This window comes from Fulmarus glacialis, unplaced genomic scaffold (assembly GCF_000690835.1).
Source record: "Fulmarus glacialis isolate BGI_N327 unplaced genomic scaffold, ASM69083v1 scaffold9533, whole genome shotgun sequence".
NCBI lineage: Eukaryota > Metazoa > Chordata > Aves > Procellariiformes > Procellariidae > Fulmarus > Fulmarus glacialis.
The window spans coordinates 32,345-42,585 of NW_009204931.1; the positions used below are offsets into that span (position 1 = coordinate 32,345).

The following is a 10,241-nucleotide window of genomic DNA, read 5'->3' on the forward strand; positions in this document are numbered from 1 at the left end:
ATGCTGTTGAATGTCATGGACGCTTGAATGAAGCGTTGTAGGATCTCCTCCTTGGTTCGCTTCAGCATTTCCTTCCAGGAAGCCATTCTGGCCAACTATCTACAAAATGTCCCTCTTAATTAGAAAAATGGCCATAAAGGGATTTCAGAGCAAAAAGGCAGGGATATTCCCATTGCAGTCCCATGACTTCTAGCATGTTTTACTGGTTAATAGGCAGCCATCTAGAACTAGATGTCTTGAGATGGTCTACTCCCGGCTCAAGGTGGTTCCCTTATGTGACCACCAAAAAGAGAGCACACACAGAAGCTAAGCAATGAAGAAATGGTTCACAATTGCTTATTAGCCCCCAATAACCTAGGCAGGAGAGTCGCATGTGAGAGGAACGCGGCATTTACTTTCTCTTCCATAAACAGCAGCCAACCATGATCTTAGACCAACCATCTGCTCTAGTCTGCCACGCATGATGCTCTCCACTCCAGGCACACAATTCTTCTCTTGAACCGCCACTCATCATCTCTGGAAGAATTATCACTTTGTCCTCAGGTTACCTGGGGTTTCCAAACTCACTCATGACTCTGACCCTGTAAAACAGCCTTTTTTTTTTGTTCAGGTTCTTTCTCGCATGAAGTCCTTCTTTTTGCAGGGAGAGCCGTTTGCAGCTACGTCTGCCTCGTTGCAATAACTCCACAGCCTGAGTTCACCACAGAACAACGGAAGGCAGAATCACGATGGACAAAAGGGTTCGATGCTGACGCCCTGCAGGGAGTTCAGCTTGCCATTTATCAGATTTTCTTTTTTGCTGTTAGTAGCTCAGACATTATGGTTTGCATCCCAAACTAAACCAGATTGAAGGACTGAGCAGGGAAGGGGAAAGGGCTGATGTTACCCTGACACCACAGGAATTAGTAAGAAAAAATATATATATTGCACACACTAAGACTTATTAACAACCAAGTTAAAACAAAATGGCATCGTCCTCATTAGTGTTCCAGTGGTTCTTTGATCAGGGACGGTTCACGAGTCTGTTAAATCCCATTACACTCTCCTTATTGCAGTACAGACCTCTTTCTGTTCTCCTGCCGGTGGATCTGTTTGCAAATAAAAAGGGAAATAGATTTGATTTCCTTGAGAAGATCCATCCAATTGTCCTTTCCGTCATCGTCATTTTTCTTGTTGGTGTTGGGTTTGTTTTTGGCTCTGGAGGGGGTGGAGTCGGGCTGCCCCTGCTCTCACCCAGGCAATGGGTCAAAAGGCCAATTATAATCCCGTAGCTCCCAGGGACATGCCGGTGCTGTGGCTCATGCACGGGATTGTCTGCATGGATTTGGGGAAATCGTGGCTGACCACACGTCCGTTTTCTCCACTGCCTCCTGCTGCAGCCGGCCTGGGAAGGGTTGATGTCCGTATGGCTTCGTTGATTGATTGCTGTGGGATTAAACAAAAACCCTTTTTAGGAAGGACGGGGGGGTCTCCCCCTGTCCTTAGCAATGTTGGAGAAATTACAATATAAACCAGTGTTGTCTTTCTATCACTGTTCTCTCCCTCTGTGTCTCCGTTCAGACTCTCACTTTCTGCATGTCCCTACTGCATCTGCTCTGTTAATTCGCACCTCTTCTACATTCAAAATTAAATGTTTCAGCAGTATTTTGGGGTATAAAGCATACGTGCCATATGCAAAAACTATTCAAACTCTACAACATAAGAACAGTCATCCTGGATCTGAGCAGAGGTATTATACACACTTCCCCCATAGATATGCTATTACTACTCCAGTACTGTTCTGTATGGTGGACTCTGACTCACTGCAAGCATATGTTTAGCTCTCCTCATGTAAGAAGTTGAGCATGTGCCTATGTTTTTGTCTACAGCGATGACTGAGGTGACCAGGAAATGCAAACCTAATTCAGGAACCCAAATCTCATCTTCCTGTTCCAGACACCATCCAAAACGTTTTGAGAAATCTACGGAAACCACCTGTTTAGAACAATTGAACTAAGGGATGACGTTCATTTGGTTTCTTTGCATTTAAGCCGTCTCTAAGGACACCATCATCCTTTTTGGACTGGGATATCCAGGTGAAGAATTATCCAAAACAGATAAATCTGGAACAGCTATTCAGAAACAGCCAACTTAGTGCCTTGCCAGGCATGGAGCAGCCTCCTGTGCTGGCGGGATCTGCAGCTCGCCCGGGGGGTCCGTAGGGCCTTGCGGAGCAGAGGTTGGGTTTAGAGGGGGATCTGACCCGTCTTTCTGGGCATTTGCTGGGCTCCGCTGAATGGCCTTGTGGGGTGGCCACTGATGGTGGGAGCCAGCCAAAGGGACAAGCTTAGAATATGTTAACATTGGGAGCAATGATTCCTTCCCATAATGGCTGGTTTTAACACGGCAACAGCACTGCAAGCTAACACGGACGAGAATTAGTGGGTTATTTCTAGCAACACAGGGAAGGCAATACCAGGGCAGAACCTCCTTAAGACTAAAACTATGGAGCTATTGCATTCTGACACTCTTTTGCAGTGTATTTGTGACATACCTAGCTTTACAGTGTAGACAGCAATTATAATTTAATTTTTGTATATTCAGGGACATTAATTGCTTGTATTATCTTACCCCTGTGCTCAATGCACCTCTCATTGCCTGTAGAATTTTCTGAACCTCAATGGAAAAAGAGCTATTGCACATTTTCAGTGAATTAGAAATATTATTATTCCTGACAAAACATTAAGCATGTTGTGAAATGGTGACATAAAAACCAAAGAAACGATTGCTTATTTTCCTTTTGATTCTGGGTAAGTTTCAGTGCTCAGGGAAGTGAAAATCTCTCTAAATTTTATGAAACTCACTGCATACGTCATATACTCATACCCACTTCGGTGCTCATGGGAGAGGTCAAGATGAGGAAGAAAAGGGATGTGTTACTCTTACAGCACAGATCCCGTTGCACCCTTGTACACAATGATATCTGTTATAAGGGATCGCCTCTGCTAGTCATCTGAGTCAAGATACACTTGTTCCACAGATTCTGCATTAAATGTGTATCCCCAAGGCTCTCAGATCTAATCCACTCTTGACACGACACTCTGAAATTTAGGCACCCCAGAATTTAGGGCTGAAACAAATCTCCTGGGTCATAGGAAGTATGATTCTTCAAGATCATGACAGGGTGGAGAAAAAAAAAAAACATTACAGGAGCCATTAGAGGCCAATTTCTCTCTAAGAGGACCCATAATTCTGAATCTGGAGACCCACATCATCCATTCCAGGGCAACAACACTCTGAGCACAGTATCACTCTTGCCAACCTCCAAATGGTGCCAGCAGGGTGCCAGCAAAGGGAACAACAGGATCTGATTCATTACCGTGCTACCCCAGTTTTATCTTGCTGTTAACTGCTTGGGTTTGGGGTTTTTTTTTTATTGCAGTAGCGGCTGTATCACACCAACCCCAGCACACTTCATCCATGCTGCACACGCATTGCCATAGTCTGCCTTCTTTAATTTAAGGAATGGCAATGTGTTCCTGTTACCATTTGTGCTATGATTTTGCTCTATATCTGGATTTTGAACTAGCATTATGCCACATGTCTGATCTTGCATCAGCTCCCCGCTACGGCCCACTTCCTCTGACGCTCCTATTCCTTTCTAGCAAGTCGAGTGACATGGTCACTTCATTATCCCTATGTCTTGGCTTTCCACCCATGGTTTGGGCTGCATCCGTCTCTGAAGGCAGCTTTGGAGCCGGGGTAGGATCAGAGAGAAGGTGTAAAAGGCCGGGGAATGGGTTGCCACCTTCATCCGCTTTGATTCACTTCTGGACTTGTAACAAAACTCGATTAAGGCAACCAGCATGGCTAGTCCGAGCCCACCGATGAGGATATAGAAAACCCCCGCCACATTGCTGAGACTCAGCGCGCTCGTCTTGTCCTAGAAGAGAAAGGAGAAGGGAGGGAGGGGAGGGCACGTGGGAAGGAGAACAACAAAATTAATATGAGATTGCTCCGGGAGGGATGCTGCACAATATAGCAATGTTGGCATTACATCAGCTCCCCCTTTAAATGAACAGGTGACATTTCTAAAAGCATTTTCAATTTTTAATTCGGTGTCTAGTAAATCTAATGTTTCCCTCACACAAACAAACAAACATTTCTTCAGCAATGTGACTCTTTGTAAAGGTTTGGGATCTCTGTTTTTCAATCAGCTAACTTAAATGCTTGTTTTACCCAAAATGCCTAGTTTAAATTATTGATTAAAAGAGAAAAAAAAGAAAAAAGTTCTCCACCTCTGTGACATTTGCTTGTCCCTGATATCTCGCCTGAAATAACCTGTTCTCTTGGAAATGCTCATTCCTTCATTCCTAGATTGTTTCCCCCGCAAAGTCTGTTGCTGAGCAACACATCAAAATGGCTGGGTTTTTTTCTTTTTTTTTTCTTTTCCTCTTCAGTACTGAGGTTGAGGTGACACCTGAGCTGTCCTCAGAAACTCATTTGATTTCTGCGTAATAAGGCAGTTATTTCATATGCAATCAGGACCCGTTGATGCATGTCTAAACTAATTATTTGGTTAGCAATAAATAGGGCTACTAATGGACCACAACTCACAGTCAGCAGCTACATTCTGATTTTACAATTGCCTAATGAATTGTCACGACTCTCTGGGGAAGAGGCGAGTCTCAGAAAGACTCAATTCACTGCTAGGGAAACCGAGTCACCACATCTAACCCCGATGTCACTCAGTGCAACTCTCAAAACCTTCTCCTCCATGCTGACCAGGTGGAGTTGGGGTGTTAGGATAATCTGGGCAGCAGCAGGACCCAAAAGCTTGGCTCAGCACCGTGTACGAGGCTCCTGTTTCTAGGACACGCTTTCTCTATAGTGCAACCAGATAGGGCTCCCCTGCTCCGTGCTTGTCGCTGCTCTGCAATACTGACTCAATACCTATTTGCCGGTACAGATTTCCCAGGGCAAGCCCAACAGGTCAGTGCAAGTCTGTTGGAGCGACCAGGGTCTGACCAGCATTGACAGCCCTACTCCCTGGACCTGGGAGGAAAACTGCTTATGGATCATTTGAGATGCAGCCACACAGTTAAAGAACAATATTTATGCCTGTAGAAGTGTCTGCAGTTGGGAACGAAGCCTCTGCATGGTTCTTGGTGTTCCCTGCTACTCCATGGACACGTGGACTGGTGGGTGGCACGGCTTGTAGCTTGCCCTTGTAGGACAGTTGATTCACTTGCTTTGCTTGGCAGGTTTTACAATAAGCAACTCACACTTTTCGGAAAGGGCAAGGATTCAGGAAGCGGAAAACTGTACTGGAGCGATGTCGAAAGGGTCCAAAACCAAACACCAACATGAGCATGGAAGGTTTTGATTCAAGAGCAGTCTGCCTGGCACTGGCACTGTCTTTCAGGCAAGTACGTTTTGCAAAAGGATTTTGTCTTTTGCAGTATTACAGTTTGATGGCAAAAAAGTTAACCCACAAAGCATGAAAACATTTCAATATTCAAAATTAAAAAAACCCTTCTGTTACAGAAAAGAACTACTATTTTATTTTTTAATAGGAAGAAAAGAGGGTTCCAGTCCAGAATACGAAAAAAAATTATTTTTTTACTGCTCCTTCTTTGGGCCCCACTGCCCATGAGAGCTGCAAAGCTTCTGCTCAGCTGGAGCTGTCGCCGCAGGTTCCAGTGCCGCAGGGAGCAACTTTCCATCCTGAACTCTCTGCTGAAAGATGCTGAGGTTTGGTTAGGGGTAACGCCTGCAGAGTTTCGGTCCCTGGAAAAAACTCCACAAGTGATTTCATTTTCCATGCTTCGCTGATTGACATGGTTGCCAAGAGATTCGCTGCGGTCACCCTGCGCGTTGCACTGCTGCAGACGTGACGGTCGCCGCTGGCAGACAGGTTTAATTTCTCCCTTGTATAACCTTCATAAGCTGGTCACTTTGTAATCTTGCCGATGCTTCCTGTGTGCTCTCTGTAATGAGAGATTTCTGCAAATATCCTCTTAATTTCTGCAGTTTCCATATTTGAAGGATTATTTATCTGGTCTTTTCTAATCTGCCTTCATGCATTTTTTCCCCCCAGGCTTGACTGTATGTTTGTTCAGTCATCTATTCTCTGCAGATTACTGGGTATACTTTTAAGCACCAGCTGAAAAATGTAGGGAGTTTTTTAGGGAAGATTTAGAAAAGCGGAGCAATTACTCGGAGAAAACTGGGTTACAACACATCAGCTACTTTGCATCTTCAAATTCAGTCTGAAGGGGCTGCACCAGCTTCAGGGAGGGACAAAGACACTAGAGGTGGGCTGCCTTCCTTGACACCCTAATCTTCTAGCTTGGCTCCTTAATGAAAAGTGGCTGATTAGCACGTGCTCTGCGCTCAGAGGGAAGGATGGGGACAGGCAAGGAGGTGGAGCAGCCTATTTGTCTGTGTCTTACTAATGATTTTCAGCCCATACTTCCACATTGGTTTGACAGAAGGTATCAGGAACCTCCAAGCTTTGTGAAAAAGCGTGACACTGTAGAGAAGAGAAAACCTATTAATGCTTTCACTCAAGTAAATGTATCAGTGCAATCCATACTAGGCATCTGAGAGTCCACATGGGTCTTTGACTTGCAGCCACAGATCCTTAGGAAACCTGGCTTCCTTAGCTCTGCCGGGCATGGGAATACAAAACTTTCAGGTTTTATTGGCCAGGATATTGTTGTGTTTCCACTCCCAGTTTGGGGGTCATGGTCCAACAGGGCACCTTCTCAGCTGGCTGCAATGGCAGAGCAGTCTGGCAGCCAGAAAGGCTGCTGGTTCTTAATTTCCACTTTCCTCCTGATGTCAGCAGCAAATCAACCAGTAAGAGAGAGGAGATGACCCAAAGCAGTTTCCTGCACTACTATTTCATACAATTAATTTCAGAGCAGTTTATTTTTCTTGCATTTAATTTGCAGTAGCATTATTATTATTGTTGTTGTTGTTGTTGTTACTATTATTATTATTACTATTGTTACTACTGTTACTATTATTATTGGGACAATTTGGGTGAACTGAAAGTTGTCTTATCCAGAAGGCAAAGGAAAACACAGTGAGGCACACTGGTGGGCAAACCTGCTGGGAGGGAGACAGCAGCCTGAGTTTCACCTTCGCCACCATAACAAGGTTTCTCCCAAGGAGCCAAAGACACGGGCACTGAGGCACACCGGACTGCGGGGACACGGCTGGTGACACAGCCTGCTATCATGAGCCAGGCTGAGAAGTGAAATTGCTCCTGTGGTGTCACTTGACTTCTTGCTCATCCTCTCCTTTTTCTTTTCCTTTTTGTTTCCTTCCCTCTCCCAGCAGGACATGCAGAGATGTTCTCCGGGCGGTAGTGGCATCTCGTTGCTCCCATCAGCTGCAGGACCAGACCCACAGGAAGGGTAGGAAACGCTGCATGCCCCACGGAGGCTTTGCCTGCTGTTTCCATGCACGCTCCTGCCCTAATAATGCTAATAATAATAAAAAGTCCCAAATTATGCTAACTGCTTGAAGGGACCCTCCCCTCCTCTCTGCTCGGGCTCTGTGACACCAGATGCTCTCCTGCAGAGCTGCCCATCACCGAACCAGCTTGTTAGTGGGAGTGTAAATGTCACCGCTCGTCTCCCGCAGCAGCAGAGTGCTAACGTGGGGGGAAGATTGGCAGGTGAAAAGAGAAAGAAAAACCCATCTTTCAGAAAGCCCAGCCTTGTTGCTGCAGCAACCAGGCATCTTCCCGTCTGTTCCTCTCAAACGTGGCACCGTGTCCTTCATCCTCTTTGTCGTTATTTATCCTCCTTGGCTGAAAGGCGTTAAGGCCAAATTTGCCCAGTTTTCCAGCAGGGGTGGTCCTTTCTTTTACCCTGCGTGACCAGAGCCTGTTGGCAACACAGGGTGATGGCACCTCAAGTTGTTGCGGTCTCCACAGAAGATGAACTGTCCTTAGAGCGGGTGGTAGCTTCAGAAGTTGAGCTTTTACACCAAACACTAGGCCAACTTTACTGGGGAAAGGCCTAAAGCTCAGCAATGAAGGACATAGCGGTGGCCATCCTCTGACTCACTCTGAGCGCTGCTGTGGGTCTGCCAGGGGATGGGTAGGAGCACATGGATGGCCGGCTGCAGGGATGAGGCTGCCCAGCATGAAAAGACACCTTTGGTTTGAGAACCAGCCAATTCCCTGCAAAGGCAGGGCAAGGCAGTAGCAGGATTTGTTTCCTATTTTTTATTATATTTTTAAACAAAAGCGCAATTCTTGCAACTGGAAAAAAGGACGGGGAGATCCCTGTGGCTTTGATGAAGTTCCTTTAATTGCATGAAGTGATCTGGCTGCCCCTGCAAGGAGGTTGCACCTTGCCATCCTGGTCTGGAAAAAAACTTCCTTTCTCCCAGTGCCTTGCAAAATCCCCAGGGAAGAGGAGAATCACATCCATCTGCCCTGACACTTAGTGTCCACCTTGTCATTACCCTCCAACAACCCAAGGCATCCCTTTCAAGCCCACAGCACATTTCATAGCCTGCAAAAGAAGCTGTCCATCCTGTGCTTCTTCGTAAAATGGGGTCCTTCTAGGGAACCGCCTAGCTACAGAGTGTCTGCCTTTCTTCTGGGCTTATTTCTGCTGTGCCAAGTAAACGGGGAGAGCAGGAAGGCTGGGAGACAGGACCAGGAATTGGTGGATGGTCTCTAGCTACGTGAAGTGCTGGAGGTGCGTGCGCATGGAGAAACCTTGAGCCTGTGGGAAGGGGTGGCGGCCACGGGTTTACTGCGTGGAGGAGAGCAGCAGGGACATTGCTGCCCGGTGCAGGACACTGCCTGGGATTTCCCACTGTCTGGCAATGCAGCTGGGGCTGTGGTGGTCCTCGATCAATGGTCCCTGAGCGCAGCTGCCCAGCACTTCCTGGGATGGCATAGCATGTCCAAATATTCAGCAAAGCAGGAGTGTTTGCCTCTGGAGTTTTAGTTCAGATCACTAATGTATCTACTGTTTCTTTATAGAGATTTCTCTGGATAAAAAACGAGGTGGGCAATAGTTAGGTAAACAGTAAGATTAAAAATAAGATGCACAGAAGTCAGCTAAAGGCATGGAACATCATCTGGGACCATGGAACATCATCATAAGCCTGGGAGCACCAGAATTTTTACTTGGCTGTGGCTAGAAACCTTAGATACAAACCTCACATCCAGCTAGCCCCTCACCCCTCTTCATTAGCATTCATTTATCCTTCTGAAGGTCCTCTAACTGCAAACTAAGCCAAGCTTGACAACAGACAGAAATGGGAAGGTTTTGTCATGCCTGTGGAGGAAAGATATGAAACGGCCTCCAACCTCTCAAGCTTTGCTCTGAACCTTGGCTATTAAAGGAGAGGTGCGTGCTCTGGCTTATGCCCCCAAAGCGCAGGTGGGTTTTGTGCCCACCACGGGCAGGACGGGGGAAGCTGTGCCTGGTGCTCAGCCCTGCCTGGCCTGCCTTATCCCCGGCACCGAGGGCACCACAGGGAAAGGGGGAGAACCGCTCATGCAGCAGCTGGGCAGCTCGGCTTGATTGCGGTAGGTGCAAAAGAGCCCAAGAAGCAAAAATGGATAAAAACCAGGTGGGTATGTTTGCCTGGCTGCATTCACGAGAACAAGTGAGCAATGCAATTGCTTGGTCTTTCTGTAGGTGGGAGAGGGGGTCTGGTGATCTTAATGTTGATTTCTCTTACTGTTGTTTCATACTGCACTGCTGTTGCAGACATGGTGCGGGCGCTAAGCAAGGAACAGAGATGCGACCCTTTCATGTAACAGCCAAGACTCTTCACTGCGATCTTCTACTCCCATTAAAACCTTACATGGTTTTAAGGCTTGTGCCTACTGATTTCACACATGGAGTTTCAAGCAGCTCTCATGACTTTAAGATCCAATCTCATTTATTCACATGTGATTCACATGTGTGTGATCGTGTTTTTCAAGCACATGTAAATAACGTGATCAATATTGAGGTCATATGATCCACATAAACCCATGTGTCCCAAACCTTCTGTTTCCGTCCCTATTGGTTATCATGTTCTGTAGGATGAAGCACTACATCTACTACTTCTTTTTTTCCCACCAGAATAGTGATAAAGTACAGTATTGTAGGGATTTTGTTTTAAACTAAACTGATTTCACATCCAGTTCCTTATGGGCATTTTATCAGCTATGGGATTTCTCTAGCACTGATGCATGCAGGCTTGTGGTGAAGGTATTGTGGAAGCTGTGTCAT

At 46.2% G+C, this 10,241-nt stretch overlaps 1 protein-coding gene across 3 annotated transcripts in view; it reads right to left on the minus strand.

The window, feature by feature from the left end:
* Window positions 1-912: 912 nt before the first annotated feature.
* Window positions 913-10,241, minus strand: part of GRIA1 (glutamate receptor, ionotropic, AMPA 1) — a 125,229-nt gene continuing 115,900 nt past the window's right edge. For 2 of the 3 annotated variants that reach the window (XM_009575187.1, XM_009575189.1), the window contains 2 exons: window positions 3,788-3,922; window positions 1,258-1,446 (listed from right to left, as the gene is read on the minus strand). In XM_009575187.1, the coding sequence (XP_009573482.1) occupies window positions 1,258-1,446; window positions 3,788-3,922 (324 nt within the window). Of the gene's footprint in view, window positions 1,447-3,787; window positions 3,923-10,241 lie in introns of all 3 variants that reach the window. The other variant, XM_009575188.1, reaches the window with a different exon arrangement.